General features: G+C 35.0%; 1 protein-coding gene across 3 annotated transcripts; it reads right to left on the bottom strand.

The window, feature by feature from the left end:
• Positions 1-1,071: 1,071 nt before the first annotated feature.
• Positions 1,072-16,023, bottom strand: LOC149805958 (DCN1-like protein 3). Of its 3 annotated transcripts, XM_089950747.1 has the most exons (3): positions 15,922-16,003; positions 15,248-15,337; positions 1,072-8,478 (listed from the first exon to the last, which is right to left on the bottom strand). In XM_089950747.1, exon 3 carries the CDS (start codon positions 8,432-8,434, stop codon positions 7,541-7,543), a length of 894 nt encoding a protein of 297 aa, XP_089806873.1. In that variant the 5' UTR covers positions 8,435-8,478; positions 15,248-15,337; positions 15,922-16,003; the 3' UTR covers positions 1,072-7,540. The 3 variants fall into 3 exon arrangements, with proteins under 3 accessions (XP_089806873.1, XP_089806872.1, XP_089806874.1); XM_089950746.1 differs by lacking the exon at positions 15,248-15,337 and having other exon boundaries at positions 15,922-16,023; XM_089950748.1 differs by lacking the exons at positions 15,248-15,337; positions 15,922-16,003 and adding an exon at positions 14,621-14,693.
• Positions 16,024-21,981: the final 5,958 nt, after the last annotated feature.

The following is a 21,981-nucleotide window of genomic DNA, read 5'->3' as shown; positions in this document are numbered from 1 at the left end:
CCTTCTCATATGAGGTTGAAGGGAGGGGGACCCCAGTAATTTCCCCTACAAAGCTCACAAATGATTCAGTACTCGGTTGTATAATTAGTAAATCCCAACTGGTTTTGTGTGCTTTGCCCCTCTTCACTGTGTTTTGCTGATTTTTCAGAATGGCCAACAGGTGTCCTCAGACCATGAAAATGCATATGCTGCAAGAGGTGCGTTTTGTTCATGCAAGGCAAAACTTGTGCATGTCTTCTATTGCTGTGTAGTTCTTGCATTTATGGCATATAAAATACATGTTTCTGAATTAAAAGATACAAACAATATAAAAATTTAAACATCGTATGTTAATAATTCATAAATAATCTGCAAACTAGTGTGCGAACTAAAGAAAGTATGCATGAATACTTTACAGTCAACTTGCATCAATGATAGCATGTTGTACTTTGTGGTCTAGAAAGGCAGCCTGAAAAAGCAGTAAATTTCAACCAAAAAATAAAGGGTTAAACATTTGTTGATGAATCAATATTAGTCCCAATAACTCCAAACTTTTGGATGGATAGCTTAAATTTCACACAAATAGACTTAGATTAATGGGATTATTATTCCGTATGTCATGCACAAATGTGAAGCTTAAAAAGTTGGGACTCTTTGTGGTGGCATGGAGAGGTAATGGGCAAGAATTACTGCCCTTCATCTTTTAAAATGGCTTAATTCGTAAGACATATTCTCAAAGTAAATGTGTTCAGGGAATGTATTCAAAAGAGAAATATAACACTGGGATGACTCTAGTAAATACCAGTAACAATGATATGAATCCAGTGAACAGTGGTAACACGTGGATGAATCTGATTTTACACAATGCTGACAATGCCAATTTGTGCTTTATACAGGTAAGTTACAAACTTAGCATAATATCTGAATGTGTAATAAAGGTCTTGGTGAATTAATTTTGATAGGGAGGTGTTGTGTTCCACTTATGACTGTACGTACAACATCTTCAGACTTTTTCATACCAGTCAACACCTGGAGGAACAATATTTTACCTGTTTCAAACACAAAGCAATGAAATAAAAAAACACTCCGGAATGATCATTGATCAACTTTATAAAATACTGGGTGAACAAAATGGGATCAAGATCATACATTTAAAATAAACAATCACATGTACTACACTCAATACAGATCTATTCAATGCAATAAATAAGTTGGCCTCTCTCTGCCAAAAAAAATAAACCAGGATCATTTCACGTGTATAATAAATAATGACATCTTTGGAGTAAATTAATAGTCATTCCAAGTAAGCTTCAACATGCTACTGTCTATGGGAAAATAACAAAGTATTGAAAATGCTGATGGCTTGGAGGGATGATGTGGAGCTACTTTGGGTAAGTGCTAACTGCAGAACATAAATCCATGTCCTTCATAGTTCTTTGTACTACTGTAAACAGTTTACTCTAATTAATGTTTAAAATTTTATTAAGAATTTTCTTCTTATCATGTGTCACTAAAGAATTCATACTAACAAGATAACATCATTTGCAGAATTGCTGTTATTTAAATTTAAAAGCATTTCCTACTATTGTTGCAATCATCATCATTTCAATTATATCCAAGGGAGATCACTGTCTAATCAGTTACCTACATTTGAGTTGCTTCCTTTAGTCCATAAACCAATAGTTAACCATGTGTGTGTGTGTGTGTGTTTTGGATTTTTAACATAGCTTTAGCAATTTTTCAGTCATATTGCTACGATGTCTGCAGTGTTGCAGTTTATAGTGATGTCTAGCATAGGTGGATCATGCCGCAGATAGGTAGCATGATGTCCCACCAAGTCACATTATCCTGCTAGTACCATTTTATATCAGTCTTTAGTATGACTCAGCCATGGTTAGAACCAGAGACCTCCAGTATCCAAGGTAGATGCTGCTTACCACCTGGCCACAGGAAAGGTAATAGCTAATGTCATTGGTCCATATTCTGTTACAAATTCTGTAACACCATATGGTTTGTTGCTATTGTTAGTCATACAAAATATCTGAAATTGAAATATCTCCAAACCAAAACTCTATAGCACAAGTGTGTTAACTGTAATGGAAAATATAAGTCCCTTCTGTACAGTACTGCAACATGCACAAATATTTAAAATTTGCATAAGCTTTATCATGAATTTCAGAGCCTTCACTTAACAGAAATTAAAATAATTAAATACAATCATTATTAATTATGTCTTGAAACTAACTTGTAACATTTTTTATACCCATTTTTAAAACAAATTGACAACTGCAAAACTTGAAACAGTATGAAACTCTAATGAATGGGATAACTTGTTGCTTTCAAGCTGCTGTCACAGTGATATTAACATAATATGAACCTGTTGAATCCAAGCTGTGAAGCCAAGTGTCAAGTAATTCACATCAAGGACGTGACCAAATTTGTCATGTAATGTTTTCAAAGGATAGTGTATGGGAATTTTCGTGACAGTTTTCTGTTCATCAGTTTATACTAAGCAATCAATAATCACTTAATTTGTCCTCATTGCCAAAACTGGGGCTATTTTTCAAATAGTCCAAACAAAAAGGAATGGCACAATACTGAATTCTGACCAAAATGGTTAATAGAGATCCTAATTTATTACTTTGCTACTTCAATGAAAGTGAACAATGCACAACCAAACTAACAATTTAGAACACCACACATTCAAAATATTTATAGATAAAGCACTGCACTTACAAAATATCATTAGCATTATTGGAGCATAAAATTAACAGTTTTAAGCATGAATGAAAATTTCTCAGCCTAAAGTAATTAGAAAGCTAACTATGCTTGTGCAGTCTACAAGCAATTTTTTAAAATAAATTTAATGGAAATTGTTTGTATCATGTGATAAATCTGTCAATTTAAAAAAATCAAACCTCTGATGACCTCAATTATATAATTCTTTTTTCTCTCATATAAAAGTCATGAGCAGAGGTTTGATCGAGTACTTTAAATCATGTATCTGATGTGTAATGCATTAAATTCATTTTAATCCCTATATAAAGTTGTCACAAATGTCTCCATGGCCATGTGTGTGCTTCTATTAATCCCTATATGAAATTGGCACAAATTTCTTCTTGGCAATTTGTATGCTGCTTTATGTCACATAATTTCTACATAAATTTGCGCTCCTTGATAAGGTGTGTAATGTTTTATGTCACAGTTAATTCCTATATAAATTTGCACTCATTGGTAAGGTGTGTACTGTTTTATGTCACAGATAATTTCTATATAAATTTGCACTGCTTGGTAAGGTGGGAAACTGTGTTATGTCATAGATAATTCCTATATAAATTTACACTCCTTGGTAAGGTGTGTACTGTTTTATGTCACAGATAATTCCTATATAAATTTGCACTCCTTGGTAAGGTGTGTACTGTTTTGTCAGATAATTTCTATAAAAATTTGTACTCCTTGGTAAGGTGTGTACTGCTTTATGTCACAGATAATTCCTATATAAAGTTGCACTCCTTGATAAGGTGTGTTCTGTTTTATGCCACAGATAATTCCTATATAAAGTTATTACAAATTGCCCTTTGGAACTGTGTGTGCTGTTTTTTGTCACAAGTAATTCCTATATGAAGTTATTACAGATCACTCCATATAAAATGTGTGTTGTTTTATGTCACTAGTAATTCCTATATGAATTTATTAGAAATCACTCATGTGTGTGTTGTTTTATGTCTCTAGCAATTCCTATATGAATTTATTACAAATCACTCCTTGGCAATGTGTGTGCTGTTTTATACCACTAGCAATTCCTATATGAATTTATTAAAAATCACTCCTTGGCAATGTGTGTGCTGTTTTATGTTTCTAGTATGAAGGTGTTACAATTCACTTCTTGGCAATTTGTGTGCTGTTTTTATGTCCATATTAATTCCTATATAAAGTTATTACAAATCACCCTTTGGAACTGTGTGTGCTGTTTTATTGCACAAGTAATTCCTATATGAAGTTATTACAGATCACTCCATATAAAATGTGTGTTGTTTTATGTCACTAGTAATTCCTATATGAATTTATTATAAATCACTCCTTGGCAATTTGTGTGCTGTTTGCATGTCCATATTAATTCCTATATAAAGTTACCACAAATCACACCTTCACAGTATGTATTCCATTTCATGTTTTTTCTATTACCAAAAAACAAAATTGTCAGAAATATAGTGACTGATCTATAAAAAAAATTTGAAAATGTTATGTTTGCCAAATAAAACTCTTGTGATTTACAGTACCACATACAACTTTATCTACTGCAATTTAAAGTACAAAATATTATACAAAACCCAAGCACTGTATATGAAATGAAAACATTTCCAAGATTTCAAAGACATAATATAGGTCATTTGCACAAACTCCTAAAATTAACAAGACTATGCAAAACTATGCAGTGCGTGTCATAATGTGCCTTATTAAGGCATGCCATAAGAAGGAACATTCAGTATAGCTCAAATTTATTATTTAAACTGATGACAATTCAGCAATGTTAATGACTGAGGCTCAAAGCTTGTATATACCACATGTTGCTCACGGTCTCTGTTTGGTCCAGTAGGTGCAAATAAGCAGCCTAACGTTTTAAAACATGATGTGAATGACAAAATGCCTATCTGTCATTAACTTGGTATAGTGAAATTAAAGGGCAAATTAATCCATTTTCACCCAATATATAGTAAAATTATCTATCTGGCATTAAGCTTCACCTGGCAATCACTGTGTTAGGTTGTTTCCTATGCCAGGTGCCAATCAGACTGGCAATCACCATGTTAGGTATTTCCCTATGCCAGACTGGCAACCACTGTATTAGGTTGTTTCCTATGCCTAACAGCTAATAAGATTTTGATGAGCAAATTTCCTTGACAACAACTAAATTAATATAGTGTGGTCTCATCTTTGAAAGCTGCAAAACCTAACATGCATTGCCAATTTCTTTAATAATTCTGCTCTTTATAAATTTATCTGCAAACAAACTCATATGTATTCTTAATATGTCAGGGAGTTACTTAACTAATCTAGGCAACAAAGACAAAAAAATGCTTTTCACATCTTATATACAGCAACTGAAACATAACTAAAACAAGTTTCAGACAGCAGAACATTATAAAGTAAATATTAATGTCTGCAATATGGATATCCGCTAATTTTCACATGATTTATCAAAACCAAAAAGCTGGCCACAGCTTTTGGCAAATTAGTGTTGTATATATAATTCACATAACAAGTAACTTTACTCTTCGACTAACGGTACTTGAGAAACTGACCACACAAAAAGATTTGACCACTGCAGTGTTCAGTATTGATGGATTTGCAGATGTGCACATAGATGCCAAAATGATCACAATACTGAGCTTCAACCAAAGCAGGCTCTTTAAAAAATAATACAATCCATACTCATTTTGATCAAACTGCAAAAAGCATAGACCCTGATCCATCAATGCATATTGTACCAGCAGATCAAAGTCAGTGTTGTTTGCTATACTGCCCTACTGATTACTCCTATCAAACTGCACAAACCAAGATCTGCTTGTGAAATATGCAATGGCCAAGTCTGGGTCTGTGCATTTTATAGCTGGATCTCTCTTATAAGCAAGAAGAGACAGTATTTTTAATTTAATTTTATGGCAAAGAAAGTTTTCTTCTTACAAAGATCCTTCAAACATCCATTACTCAAAATTGGCTGAAACTTGTGATAGTGTTTTTACCTACATATAACCATTCATTCATATAAAAATGTGAATGAAAAAAGTACAGCAAATAGGATGCTTCTTATTAGATCAAGCCTCTTGTACACATCCAAGTTAAAAGTACAGACTAATTTGACAGTTAAGTTGATATATTTTATGGCAGGTTTTTGAGATGGATTTGTATAATAGATTTGTGTAATAATAATAATAATAATTTGCCATCATCACTACTAATACTTGTAATAAATTGTATGGCTTGCTTGTACAAAGCACAATTAAGACGAATTTACTCAGGGTCAACTAATAAAAGTAGTTATGCTTATGACTGCAGATATACACCGGTTCACAGAAGGTTACTGGATTCATTCTTTATTTAAAAATTATGAAGTAATAATGGGGATAAAATGTCATGATCCAAGAATAAACAGATGATTTCATAGGGACACAATGTTTACCATAACACTCCATATAATAAGTTTGTGGCCTGGATTTAATTTCATGGACATTTGTTGCAGAAGAAAAAAATCTTCATTAAATCTTCCATATGTTTTTATAGTATCCGTCTCTCTAAATTTTTAATACAAAGCAAGTTTCTGTATATATTTTCTGCATTTGTCTAAAAAGAGTTAAGATACAGGGATACTTAAAGGTTTTAAAAAGTAAACAAATAAACTAATAATGAATCTCATTTGATCATATCACAATGCACAGTAGCATTTCCCTTAACCAGACATTTTCAGAACATACAATTATGGTCACTTTGTCATGCTGATTAGTATAGGGGGGTTTACTTAGAACAGCATTATTGGGATGAAAATACGTGACTAGTCCATACAAGATATCCAGCTCATCTATCATATAACTATACTCAATATTTCAAGTAATATGTTATTCCACACCTGGAAAAGCTACTTTAAATTTATTTACTAATGTAGCCCTTTAATTATTCAGAACATTTGTGAGTATTATTTTGAGTGAAGTTTTATGAGAATGGCATTATAACTTTATCTTTAGAAGTTGATGAATCTTTAGTAATTAACTGTTCTCGCAAGTTCTTGTCAAAAAAGTGATCATGACACTAGTAAGTAAGTAAATGAAGTTAACCCCATCCTTCATGAATGCCAGTAGACCCATTGCAATAAAATCTCAAAAAGCACAATGAACATACCATTGATAATGGATGTTACTTCATATAAATTTCCCCAAATTACTCATGCTTCCAAATGGCAAACACTGTCACTCAAGCTTACTGGCCACCATACACTGTTAACCAAGCTTGCTGACTGACATACACTGTAAAAGTAAGCTTGCTGACTGAAATACACTGTAAATTAAGCATGCTGACTGACATACACTGTCAATCAAACATAAATTCCACTGAAAAATCAGCGCAACTTCTTAACTAGCCTGCATGTTTTCCAGTCAAGTTGTCTTTTGCCTGACCTATTGCAGGTGTAGTAAGTGAATACTTTTTAAAATTTCATTATTAATTGCATTATTACAAGCATGAGTGTACATGTACATACTGACTGAAAGAAAAAGCATTAAAAATGACAGTTATAACTAGAATAAATACATACATCAAGGGGTATTACAACAAAATTAATCAGTTCATTTAACACGCATTTATGTATAGTGAAACCTCTTTAAGCTGTACTCCATTTATGTGAATGTCTTAGGATACAAATGACAATTATGGGAAACAGATTTCCTCCATGATTCTTTGAATGCATTCATTAATCCAGACTTGTGTTATTCAGGAAGGAAGAGGAGGAAAGATTAGTTGGATTTAGAGTGTTTCAATGTAATCATATGAACAATGACAAAGAAATCAATCAATCTGCTTTAACGTTCTGATTCTGACAGTCATTTTCATACTCAACGAAATCATCAAGTAGACTTGGCCATGCCTCTGTGTCATCATAAGAACTTAAATCATCCCCGACTTGTTCAATAAAGTTCAAAAACATATCCCATGTATCTCTCGGAACTCCCCTGATTGTCTGATGCTTCTGGAGAAAGTTCAGCCACCTAGCTAAAACGGGTGGTTCCCGCTGAGAAAAGATAAGTTTCCATAAACTTACTGCCATATCTATGGGGAGTGTTCTTTGTCCTGTGTCTACATCTAAACCAAATTTGTAAGTCCATCTATAGAATTCTTTAAATGTCTGCTTATTCTGAACTTCTGCAAGAAGTTCTGGGAATTTTAACTGAATTCCTTTAACAGAATCTACTCGTAAAGTTTTACATCCATTAACAAACTCCTCTCGTGTAAAACGACACATGGCTTCAGCATTGAACTTCCAGGCTAAAACGAGTACAATGAACTCTTCTGGCCGAACTTCTAAATCCTCACAGAATTTTTCAATCCCTTCAGCCAAAATAACATCACTGTCTTGATCTTTATACTGTTCAAACAGTGCTTGAATTTTATTTTCTGAAAAGTCTCGAGATATCAAAGACAATCTCTTGCTTTCCCCATTTATCTGTCTCTTGATTGGAGGGAGCTTAGTGTATGGTGTGAACATCTTCTTTTCTGTTGGAGAGATTTGTGGTCGCACTATATCTAAAGAGCGTTCCTCAGTGCCCCCTTTAGTTTGGGAATTCTTAATGTGGGGATAACCCTGCCCATCATGTGACTGTATTGTTGGAGATGTTGGGGCACCAGCGTACCGTGCATTCCCTGATGATAGACTTGGAGCCTTACAACATGATATGCACTTCCCCATTTATGCCACCCAGCATGCCAGCTTCAAGTTCTTGTCACAGCAGCCTGAAACCAAAAATAAGCTTTTAAAATAAAACAAAAAGTTAACTATTAAAGTAAACAAGAAATGTGCCCAGAGAACACAAATGCCCCACCAAAACTTTTAGTACGACCCTGCAATTAAAGGTGCACAAGAGATAATTTACCAGAGTAGCACCATTTTTATTTAGGACTATCCTTTCAGGGGAGTAATGATAAAAAGGTTTTTAAGCTGGCCATCATGGTATCCATAATGGATGAATGATTTTCATCTGGGTGTCACAAGAAGTATTAAGGTAAAACCCCATGTTGATATGGCCGTCAATTTGGGAGGTCCAGAATAACATAATTTTCAAGACGGCACCATGGTGGCCACAGTGAAAATCAGTTTGCATCATTTTCATTAGGACCAACAAGACAATATGAGAACTCTTCTGGTCAAATCCCCGTGTCAAAATTATGTTCCATTTAACACTAGAATAACAAAATTTTCAAGATGGCTATAATACCAAACATTTCATCAGCACCATTTTAAGTTAGGTCCAACAAGACATTTGTTGTTGTTGTTCTAGGGTTTAACATCATTTTTCAGCACAAGATAGGCTATACATGGCGGCCAGTATAACTGGTGGAGGAAGAACCCTGGAAAACACAGGGAAGAACCACTGACCCACGAGAAGCTACTGGCAGGCTTTCCCACGTACTAACACTAGTCGAGCCTTGGACTCGAACACATGCAGACAGAGGTGAGATGCCAGTGATCCAGAATGGTAAGCGCTTTAGACCACATGGCCACTCAGGGCCCCCCCAACAAGACATAATAAGTCTTCTGGTGAAAACCCTATCTTGGTACATTTTGTTTTGGAGAAGTACCTAATGATAATGGATTTTAAACATGGCTGCCATGATGGCCATATCGTTATCAGATTGGCACCATCTAGAACAAACTAGACATCATAAGAATATTTTAGTGAAAGCACAATGATGGCCATTGTTGCAGTCATATTAGAGGTCAGATTGGCACCGTTTTCATTTGGGACCAACAAGACAAAAGAAGCCTTTTAGTGAAAACCATTCACCAATATGGTGGAGGATTAGCAACAAGATTTTCTAGATGACCAGCATGGTGAATCTGGGGGCAGCAACATTTTCATTTAGGACCAACATCATAAGAAAATTATTCTATGAGCCAGGTTTTCAGTTTTAAGCAACTTAAAGTAGTAAGTTAATGTTCTTGAAGATACGCTGTAAGTAGAAAATAGTGTTGCTGTAATCAGCAAGTAATCTTCTTGTAATCAGCAAGTAATCTTCTTGTTGATTATACAGTATTTTTGACTAATTGATTAAATTAAAATTATATTTAATCCAAAATATTTATGATTACAACTGCTTGTGAAATTTCAAATCAGATGCAGATGATTACAATCTCAGATTATGAATACATTAGGTCTGACCTCAATCTTTTAAATTGATTATAGAGGATCAACTCCAATAGGCAATATTGTGTTTTGATGTTACCTGATTACATTAATTAAAGACTGGTAGGTGTTTGCATGTTAACAAATGTATATTATGATCACTATAGTAGAAGCAATTGTCAAATGAGGTGATCTTTTCAGTTCTTTATAAAATGAGTTTACAATATTATTTTCGCATGGATGGTCATAAGAAAGATTCAGAGAAGGAAAAATTCATGTAAAAGTAGAAGGATAAAATGTAGGGCTACCACTCAGTCTGGGGTAACTATTTCTCAAATGAGACATAAGTCATACTCTGGCAGCAAAAGATACCAAAATTAACACAACTAAGAGACAAAGACATTGGGTTGATAATTATCCATGGCTTGAATTCACTGAATCTGAAGGAAAGATGTTTGCAGCTATTGCAAACAATTCCCCAAACTGACATGGGTTGGATATTAAATCAGTGTACCTGTTGGTGAAACTGACCAGTTCATGATTTCAAAAATCATGTCTCATAACAGTTTTGGGCATGTGCAGAACTCCCTAAGTTGGAGTTGCAAATAGACCACTAGGAAAGGTCATTTTAAAATTAAATGAGAATGAAATGAGAAATAAAATAAAATAACAGTTCTCTTGAACACAATCTATAGTCTAGTCAAATTTGGAAAACCATTTTTCAATATGCAAATGCTGCCTGTACTCCAGAGGAGCTTCTCGTGGGTTGGTGGTTCTTACCAGGGTTTTCCCGGGTTCTTCCTCCACCATTAATACTGGCACCATGTATAGCCTATTGAGAAGCCTTGGTGATAATTTCCACTTAGGACCAAATAGATATCGTAAGTCTATTAGTGAAATCCCATGTTGATATGACCATTGTGGTGGCAATTCTGCCCAATCAAATTAGCACCATTTTCATTTAGAATCACCAAGACATGATAAAATATCTTCTGGTCAAAATGTCACGGCAATGACTTGCTGTTCAAGTGTAGCAGTGGTAAGATCTTCAAGATGGCTGCTGTGGTGGCCATACTGAACATTAAATCAGCCCCATTTTCACTTAAGACCAACTACACATCGTAAAAGTCTTTCATTAACTAAAAATCTTCTCCAAGTGGACCGTCAAAATTGCACAGAGTTTCTGCTAAACTGTAAGACACTTGTTCAGAAATAAATAACCTCATCTTTGATGTACACTGCAGCTGGTGACACGAAGCTGACATCTGCATTACTGACTTTTCAGCAACTAAAGACGAGGATTTTGAGCATACCGTTAATTTCACAGCTGTGCAGATTCCAGCCCTAAGAATAGGAGTCTCAAAAAGACCTTTTATCCCTGCAGTATTTCAGAACATTACAATGTGTCTATTGTTATGGCAGCTATATAAAGGTCATTTTCATTGCCAATGCTCATTCATTTAAAAATATTTTGCATTGCTGATAAAAGTTTGAAAATCAAAGGTAACTGAAAACACTGATAATTCTGATTATCTTTTGTGTGTTATAACTAAAGCAAATATCAATAGTTTTACCATGCCATTACTGAATATTCTGTTCAGATAGAAGGAATCAAGAATTTAAAGAAATAGTGTCTGAAAATGACTTGTAAAAAAAGATCAGACAATATGATTTATGATGATTAACATAGGAATTCAAACTATAAAAAGCCTCAAATTCTTGGCACCATTTTTTGTACACATGGGATATAATAAAACACAAGTGTTCCAAACATCACAGAATAAAAAGTATGATGGATTAAAGTGTGTTGAATAGAGCTTACCACAGCAAGTTATCAAAGCATACTCCCATGTGATTAGTCTTTCCATCAAAGTTATGTGAAGGCACAGACGATCAATTAACTTAATTTACTAAAATCTGGCCTACCACATATATACTTGCTTATAAGATGAGTCCAGCTGCTAACTGACAGATCCAGATTGACCGGCACTATGCAACAATGCAATGCCTCTATGCCATATGTTTTTAAAGGATTCTGTATGTATACCATATATACTTGCTTATAAGATGAATCCAACTGCATACTGCACAGACCCATATCTGCCAGCACATTATGTGCCAGAAAATCTGGGTCTTGTGTAACTTGTTAGGAGTAATCAAGAGTATTATGCCATGGCAGATCAGGATCTTTGTTGTTTGCAGTTTGACTTGACTTATAAGTGAGCATATATGGTATGTGACATCAACTAATCCCTTTACAATCACGTGGACTCTGTTTCATGACCAGCAAACTACATGACTGCTACTTGCTTTATAATGCAGATCAAAATAAAAAGGAAATGTTTGCAGAGGAAGACAAACAGTTGCATAGCAAGGGTTCAGCTGCTGGAGCATTATTCATGCATCCAGAATTAAAAATCTGTTCTTTTTTTGTGGATTTTGGCATTCCTGAGAGTCCTGCGGATAGATCCTCATTAACTGATTCTTACTTGCACGCTGCTACATGCATCTTTTGTAAATGATTCTGATTCAAAACAATTTGCAAGTCAACAGAACACATCAGCAAAAAGAAATAATAGCAGCATACTTGGCACAGAGTAAAGCACCATGTATAAATTCTATTCAGTGTACAAGTTGGAGAAACCTTTTACTTATCTACATGAAATGTGACTATCTTTCGCAAGAAAACCATAGTAAACAATTATTTTCCTGCATAAATTGTGCTTTTAAATGAATATAGGTTTTGTTTTTACTGGTTTTAAAGGCACTTTTTACACAGTATTGGCTTATCATGGCCAATGGGAAAATGGTAGCTAAGTGCTTTCCCATGGACACAGAGGCTACCTACCTGGGCTACCAGGGGGCCTTGCATGTGAGAAGAATGCAGACAAAAGTTGACTCAAATGAAGAATTTTTTTAAAGGTTTATTTATTTATACATGTGTGTACTTTGTATATTATATGGAAACTGTATAGTTTAAAATTACTAAAATACAAAATAAACATTTTTCTATTTGAAAAGAATAGAAATCGTGCAAAATATTGGCCAAAGAAAACCTGACTGGGTCCCTTTGGAAATTATTAAATGGTCACAGGCCTTATATACATTAAACCTAGACTGAACATTGCTGAGTAATTCAAATCTTTAATAAAAGACAATTGTGCAAATAAACTGGAGTTTACTTTCCAAGGTAAAATGATCAGAAGGTGAGTATGGCAACTGACTCAACTGCAACTAGCTGATTAAAAACTGTACAAGAGTTCACAAACTTTTCGGAGCTCTTGTTGATTAATAAGAAAAGGCTTTGTTGATTTAGTTACAATTCCTATTTCACACCATGTTTTTCATTAACTTGCCCACAGTTCTCAAGCGACGTACACCCTTGGGTTTTCATGCTGGCAATTTAAATCTGACCTATTTCTGACACATGGAAATTCCAACCTATGCACTTTTATGATGATCTGGAACGAAGTCTCAGTCTGAATTACCCTTAACTCACCTTTAAAAAATGTACTGTATATGTCTGTGACTGATGTTTGCCAGACTACCTACCTTACTGGCCAATACTGTCATACCTAAGTAAGTCAATATAAAAGGGAGAGAGCAAATAGGACACTAATGTCACGCTTAGGTTAGACTGCTTTGAGATTATCTTTTATGTTTAAGATAGGATGAATTAATTATGACTTGACTGGATTAACTTTTGATCAAATATTGGTGTTTGCTTGATTGCCCATCAAATTATAGTCAATTAGACAAACTGAAAAAGAATTGTGACTTTTGAAGCCAGTTGTCAAAGGTAAGTGAAAAACATTTGTAAGTGTTTTATTGCTAATTAATTTGCCTCAATCATTAAAACTTTAAAATATTAGAGTGTTTTAATTAATCTATAATTTAGTAAAAAGTTACCAGATATTACGCTCAGTGATTTATTTCATGCGTTGGAATGACTCAATATTAAATAAATAGAGGGAATAATTTTGTTATAATATTATATGCATTAATGAACTTTTAAATCACCATGGCTCAATGAAGTATATTTTCTTTTATGTCTCCATCTCAGAAATGGCCTGCCAGTCTTGTATAATCAGAAATGGCCTGCCAGTCTTGTATAATCAGAAAGAGAAACACCTCTACAAAAGTCACTAATGGGTCTGTCTCACCATCTGCTTGTATGTTTCTTACAATTTTATAATGCACAAGTGTTTCTCTTTATTCAACAAAGACAAGAAATATTAAGCATCAGCTTACTTTATTAACACTGAACAATCCCAGCAATAAGCTCTTGACTATCAAACACAAATGAATCTTGAGATTTCAGTTTTTACTCAGGAGATTTTCAATTTTCATCACTCAAGATTTGGGATCAAGGGTCAAAATGAATCTCCATTTTTGAAATCTACAGAGAAACCTGCTGCCAAATTGCATGAGATCTTTTCACAACTGCATAAGCGACAATGAATAGAAAAAGGAAATATTTTAAGCAATGTAATTATTCAAAACCTTTACATTATGATTATCTTATGAGTTAAAGTTTTATTTTCAGATGATTTAGCAGGTCTCCTTGTAAACCAATTCAATGTTCCACGGTTTACATTCAGTGTTTCTCTTAAAAAAGATGCAGTGTTTTTCAAGGTAAGCAAACACCCCCAAAAATGCTGATCTGAATATTTGTTTCAGCTCTAAAAATCGAAGTGTAATATTTCACGTATAAATGAGTGAAAGATTCACACAAATCCCTAAAACCTTACGGGTGGGTGGGTAACTGGCCAAAGAAGAGATGGGTGGCGTGTTCCTACCACTCTTGGTTGATATCTACCATTACTGTAATTACAGAAATAGCAAAAATGACAAACAATTTTTGGGATGGGTTAAGATATTTTCACTCCAAAAATATACAAACTGACATTAAACCTGTAACAAATATTAATAATTCATCTAAAACAATCATCAAGACATCTGATACACTTCTGCAGGCTTAGCTATTAAAACTTACCCACCCAATTTGGTGCTGCCGAAGGTTTGGAATGACTCAAAATTAAATCCACAAAGAGTCAGGCCACATTATAAAGGACTGACGCCTCATTTCTATCATAAAGAGCCCCCTACCCCTACCACTCCACCAACAGCAGACAGGGGGCTCATATCCCTGCTTACAATTAACATATAAATCATGAATGCACTATATAATCCTATTATTTAGCAGATATCTGGTTAATAGGTAAACTGTAAACAACAATATAAGCTCTAATGTACTAACCTATATCATGGTGGTATGACCCAAATCCCTGGGTATAAAGCTATACAAAATTACATTTCATACATCAGAGGTACAAACATAGTAATTATTGGAAGGGGGGAGGGGACAATGTTCTTACCTTCTGGAACATTACGTGAGGCCAATCAAATACTTGATGATGAAATAACATTAAATGTCATATTGGTTTCATCAGCATCAGTCTGACCTACTAAGGATACAAACAGTATATGTTCATAATTCTGATTAGATCAGCATGAATGTTTTATCAATTATGATATTCATTTTTAACTCAAATCCTGGGAACTCCATTAATGACCAATAATGAATCTCTGAACACCATGCTAAATATCCTGTGGTAATGCATGCTTCCAAGCTCGACAAAGAAACAGCTGACAGGCTGTAGCCTTCTTTGTTGCCACACGAGGTTTATTCCATTAAAAACTCAAGGGGTGATCATTAGACTTTGTAATATCTTTCTTACGAACCAATAATTGTGTGACTTTTCTCATTTATATGACTTTTCATTATGTCTATATTTGTAGAGTAATATCCAATATGTTAATGACGCTCACATAAACAGAATGAGTAATAATACTAAAGCGACATACGTACATAATCCCTCTATCCATGGACACCAAGAAATCTATAACAGTAACAACTCAGAAACCTGTCGATCTCTGTAAAATATAGCCCTTCAGTTAACCTTATTTCAACTATAAATATGCATTTTAACGTATTTTATACACCAATCAATATCTATATGTTTGAAATGAACTTAAACATTAGTCTTACATCGAAACAAGCAGTTCCTGTGAGACAAACGTCAAGCCATGATTCACCGAGAATGAGGATCGAAAAATCATGGAGGAATCTGTTTCCTGTTCTTGTTGTGACGTCACGTCCAACATTCCTATATGCGTACATACAATCGATAGGGGGATTGTCGTGCATAATCGCACACAGCTCTTCATTAGTGTGGAATACATTAATTATTTAAAGTTTCTTCTTGTGAATTCTAAGAATTATTAAAGAAACTTCCTGAGGTAGGGTTCTTTTGTCGAATAAGAACACATACTTGATTAACCCAATCAAGGGATAACAAGCAAGAATACAATGAGAGATAATATTCTTCTGTCTATAGTAGTGCACGAAATGATTAAAGTGGAGAATATGAATCAAGTAATGCAAATAACTAGTAACTGGTCTTTTGTTAAATGCATCCCCCTGATAAGTGCATACATTATACAAAATAATATTAGTTTCAGTTGTTAAAATCCATATGATTTGTGCGTGATTTCAAGTGTTTTAAATTTGGACAGATCATACATAGACTGGCCCTTTGTCTAGCTCACGTACAGTCAGTAAGAAAATTAATTTCATCTTCAACTTCAACTGTAAGGGGTGGGGGTTCACATTACCTCTGAGATAACAGAGTATTAGGACGCGTAATTGCACGAATCTCATTTAAGTTTAATGAAATTAGTTTAAAATGCGCCTTTTACGAAATTTATTTATACGTATGGTTCCAGGCAAATATTAGTCTCAAATTCGAAATAATAAAAGATTTTATCCTCTTTAAATATTATGGCCGTTTCTTTACACCATACAGTATCTAACGACTGCGCCATACTTTAAAACACACACACACACACACACACACACACACACACAGGCTTGTTTGTTTTGTTTGCTGAAATAGGATAACATCAGCATGTAGATTTATAGTATTCAATATTGATAACATAATGTAGGTACAAAATGAAAGCCGCAAGTAAGTTATTGCCCTTTTGTGAGTTGCAATAAATTAATGTCCCATAATGACAAAAGATGGCGCCGTGAAATCTGACTAAAAGCAACTAGGCTCATGTATATTGCAGATTCAAGGAACGGGGCATTGATCTACCTATCCGCTACGAGCCACAAAATCAACGGAAGTGGGCATGCCGTATGTCGCTATCGATAAAGTATTTGATGAATAAGTAATATTTACTATCAAATAAGATAATATAAATGCTTCTATCTCTCTGATTTATTTGTAATATCATTTTTCTTTTAATCAAATGTTTTATTACCCATAAAGAAACGATATCCCATCTCCACCATTCTTCAATAACTCCTACACAACTATTTTCTGTCGATTAATTAAACGATCAAATCACAGATTAGTTATGAAAGAAATGGAAAATAGACCATTTAAAAAAAAAAAAAAAGTATGGTACACTCTTTCTCTCTCACATGTTTGTCGATTGTTGCATTTTAATATACGAGTCCTTGATGAAATAAATGGTAAGCACAACAAATGTGCTGATTATAGAGATAATTTTACAAAAGAAACAACAAGAAAAATAATATCGAGTGTAAATAACGGACATTTTCAACTGCTCCGAAGCCAGTGGTTGATAATACGTCATAATACTTTCATGGCGTCACAATAACAATAACGTAAGACAAGTGAAACCAAATGATTTCTTTTATTTTGTTCATTACAAAGCTACAGGATTAAAACGAAAATTAAATGTGCTGGTATTTCAATGATTTTTGTAACGTTATAAAATCCTATTTTCAAGATCAAATGTTTTAAGAACGGTGTTGGAACATCTAAAATGATGTTCATCCGCCCAAAATTTACCAGTTTGGGAAACATCACTACGATTAACGCCGAGTCTCTTTAACGGATTCGAACTTATTTGACTTGCAATCGGAAAGAGAAGAGATTGTATGAAGGAGAGAGAGAGAGATGCAAATAGTTTCAATGAGACGGGATGTATGCGTAGGTAAGAAAATGCAAATACACTCTGCAACTTGCACCAGTTGTTTGAAACAGTAAGTTCCGCACTCTCTCACACACACGTACTTGTTAATGGCTGGCTAAAACGTCTATCCGAAAAGTCATTGTCATTTAAATATTTGCGCATGTGAACTGAGACCCATTCCGGGAACCCTGGACAAGAGAGACGAAAAGCTAGGTCACACACATCCATATATTTAGCATACTAACAATGCATGATACAAGTTAAGCGAATTTTCAGCCACTGAGTTAGAATAGAATACAGTTATCCGTAGTATATACACGTGATACTTCCTGGACCATTTAGAAAAGCAACAGTATTATATATATATATATATATATATATATATATATATATATATATATATATATATATATATATATATATATATATATATATATACATACACAACCACAACACAGGCAACACAAGTACAAATTTGTTTTTTTTTTTTATAAAAAAAATCCAATATCGAACAACCCTAGGATAAAATATTGTCATTGCTTCCTCCTCCTCCTCCTCCTCCTCTTCATCATCATCATCATCATCATTATCATTATTATTATTATTATTATTATTATTATTGATATTTTATAAACCAAAATCCCCAAATTATTATTATTATTATTATTATTATTATTATTGATATTTTATAAACCAAAATCCCAAATTCTAAGAGATAAAAGTGATTTAATGGCCACCATGAACCAAATGCAATAAAAACATTAGTTTATACTGTTGCAGACAATCACGCAAAAGAACTAATTCTGTCTGTATGCTTTCTAGCTTCTACTACCAGCACAATACATTTTTTGAACAAGAGGTTATAGCCCTTACTACATAAATTATTACGCCATTCCGTCGTTTAGAAGAGAGCTGTGAAACGTGCTCGTCGCTCTTTATATAATACTCTCTTAAATTTAAAATGTATCTAGGGTAAATAAACAGCACATATAACTCGTATTTGCCACTAGCTGTGACGTTATAAATTAGTTTGTAACAATTACATTTTTTAAAAGTCCTACTGCGTTAGAGGACAGTACAATAATAGTGTTGATAACCAAGTAGCATCAACAACATAAGTAGTTGTAGGAGTGTGTGTGTGTGTGTGTGTGTGTGTGTGTGTGTGTGTGTGATTTGGATTTTAACGTAGCTTTAACAATTTTTCGGTCATATCGCTACGATGTCTGCAATGTGGCAGTTTATAGTGATGTCTAGCACTGGGGGCATCATGCCGCAGACATGTAGCACGATGTCCCACCCAGTCACATTATTCTGACACCAGGCCAACCAGTCCTAACACTAACATCTTAATGCTGAGCGCCAAGCGAGGCAGCTGTTAGTACCATTTTTGTAAGTCTTTGGTTTGACTCGGTCGGGGATTGAACCCACCACCTCCCGCATCTGAGGCGGACGCTCTAACCACTAGGCCACCGGAGCGGTGCAGCTGTTAGTACCATTTTTATTAGTCTTTGGTATGACTCAGCCGGGGTTCGAACTCGCGACCCTCTAACCACTAGGCCACCGGAACGGTTGTAGGAACCTCTATGTGGTAATACGGTTGATGTGATCCACTTATGGGTCGTATGGGAAATCCGATGTTAAAATTATCCAGAGGTTTAAAATGGGGATGGTATTATGGATCAAAAGTGTTTATAGGGTCAAAAGTGTATATGCAATCAAAATGGGAACGGTAATGTTAAATTGTATCTACAATCCAACACAAGCCTTTACTATCCAACACACCACATATATTATACAGCAGGCATCCCACTGTTTATCAGCCGCTTTTTAGACAAATGTAAATCCAGCACACTCGTCTACAATCCACACACACACCTGCAACGAAACGGGTAGCAGCGTTTATACACACACGCTATACTTACACAAAAACATAATATTACACAGTAGGAGGGTAGTATGTAAATGAAGGGGTTGAAAGAGACACACATATACTTCCGCACAAATATATAATCACATACAAGGATACGAAGTGTGTATTGACACACCATTATACCCTCTCTCACATACAAACAGAAGAGGAGGGGAAAGGGGTTTTAAAATTTATATATAAACAACATAGACAGGCACAAAACAAACACAAAACATAAAACAATCATTTTTAGCAAATGATTATAGAGATATGGTGACCCTGAAAAGAGCCGTTGGGGTTTCGTAGCCAAGCCGGTTAACACAAGTGGCACCGCTTCAATGGTCTTCTTCTCAACAAACTTCTATTCACAGCAGACCCATCGCAGACACTAATGGTGAATACGTAGACCAAAAACTCTTCTGATGCACATTGGTCTATCTACATACACTTTTGTCTTCAGTATCGCCGTGTGTGTGATCTTGATGATGGCCCATGATATCTTCACATAGACAAGGTAGTGTGGATTGAACAGCATGTTGGAAATGATGGTCGATAGCTCCAGTTTTACGCACATCTTCTCAGGTTGTCTTGAGAACAGATGACAGCAGTGGAGACTGTAGCTCTATATATGGCCTATGAACGGATCGAAAAGGTTCCACTAATCAAAACGCGCGTTAGAACATTCACTCATAGTGTGTTGTCTCTCTTTCAAACAGTTCTCAAGGATGAATCAGTACGTGCCTAACACACGAGGAAGAACTGAGTTGCAAGTTAAGAATACAAGTAGTTATTTCTTACCCTCTGAAGCATTTATTTAGATCGAAGGTAGACTTTTGAAAGCAGATTATACAGCGTACGGACTTTAAGATCGACCTGGTTTTGTTAACAATGGTGTTATGGCGTTATTTAACAGCGCCACATACACAACTGACCGAAAATGTTGATGTTGCCACGACGATACTAGGTCTGGCAAGATATTCCGATGATTACTAGAGGTCAGATGGTCCGTCAATGATGTTTGCCAAAGATTCCACTGATCACCCTGAGAGCAATAACGTGAGACTGAATGCAGCTGGGGACGCAGTTGCATCAATGAGTGACAATTTCAACGTAGGATGTTCCGCACGTAGATCAATGTTAAATGGAGAAAACAATTTTTCATGTGTGATTCGAATATTGCATATATTTGGATTCGGCAGAAATGTTAGAAAAGTTGTATTTTGCACTAAACACACTGTGGTACATGTAAGAAAAGCCACCGAGAATGATACTAACAAACCTTTCGCTGTGGATGCCAGTAATGACTCCATCGCTCGCCGCAGAAGAACGGTTGCCCTCTTTCATGGATCAAGGTGGTAAATCAAGATTATCATGGTTAGACAATGACCACAGACAGTATTCAAAGTTGTTGTTGTTGTTGTTGTAGGGTTTAACGCCATTTTTCAGCACACGATAGGCTATACATGGCGGCCAGTATTAATGGTAGAGGAAGAACCATGGAAAACCCCGGAAAGAACCATCGACCCACGAGAAGCTACTGGCAAGCTTTCTCACATACCCACATTGGCTGAATCCAAGACTCGAACCAGTATTCAAAGTAATGCTGCTGGGTTATTCACATGGCAGATAGCATCACAGCAAGAGGTGTCAGCGCTACGATATATTTTCATCCCACTTCAGGGAAATACCAGAGTAAATTCGCAGGAATGAAATCCTATGGTGTTTGACACGCTTGGGATTAGTAAAGTTTGTTTGAGGATAAATAGACATCTTGAACCTTCTGAAGACATTTTGCAAAATCTTGATAATAATCATGTTGCACGTGCTTATCATCGGTTGATGTCATTTATGGGGCGTATTCAGAATGTTGATTCTGGTTTGTAAATATCTTAGCGAGATTCCACAACGTTATACCCAATCTATTATTTCTCACTGGAACATTTTGATTTGTTCCGACAATCAGTAGTTGAAATACACTTCCGAGCTCGTGAAGCTAGACTTTCCGCTGATGATTATAGAGCAATAGCTGCTATACTATCAGACAAAACAATGTTGCTTGAAGGTGTTGGTGGACGAATGAGAGTCATTGGTGCCCCAGTCGAAACTATGTAATTAAATTGCTCATTATATTATAATGTCATATCATCATGTTAGTGTTACTCTGACTCCTGGCCAGATTAAAAAACTACA

Source organism: Sinohyriopsis cumingii, chromosome 2, assembly GCF_028554795.1.
Source record: "Sinohyriopsis cumingii isolate HCF-2022 chromosome 2, ASM2855479v2, whole genome shotgun sequence".
Classification (NCBI taxonomy): domain Eukaryota; kingdom Metazoa; phylum Mollusca; class Bivalvia; order Unionida; family Unionidae; genus Sinohyriopsis; species Sinohyriopsis cumingii.
This window is presented reverse-complemented; position numbering and strand designations above follow the sequence as displayed.

Bases quoted from the DNA above. Each gene is read 5' to 3' on its own strand.
- LOC149805958 (XM_089950746.1), bottom strand. From the start codon at position 8,434: ATGGGGAAGTGCATATCATGTTGTAAGGCTCCAAGTCTATCATCAGGG.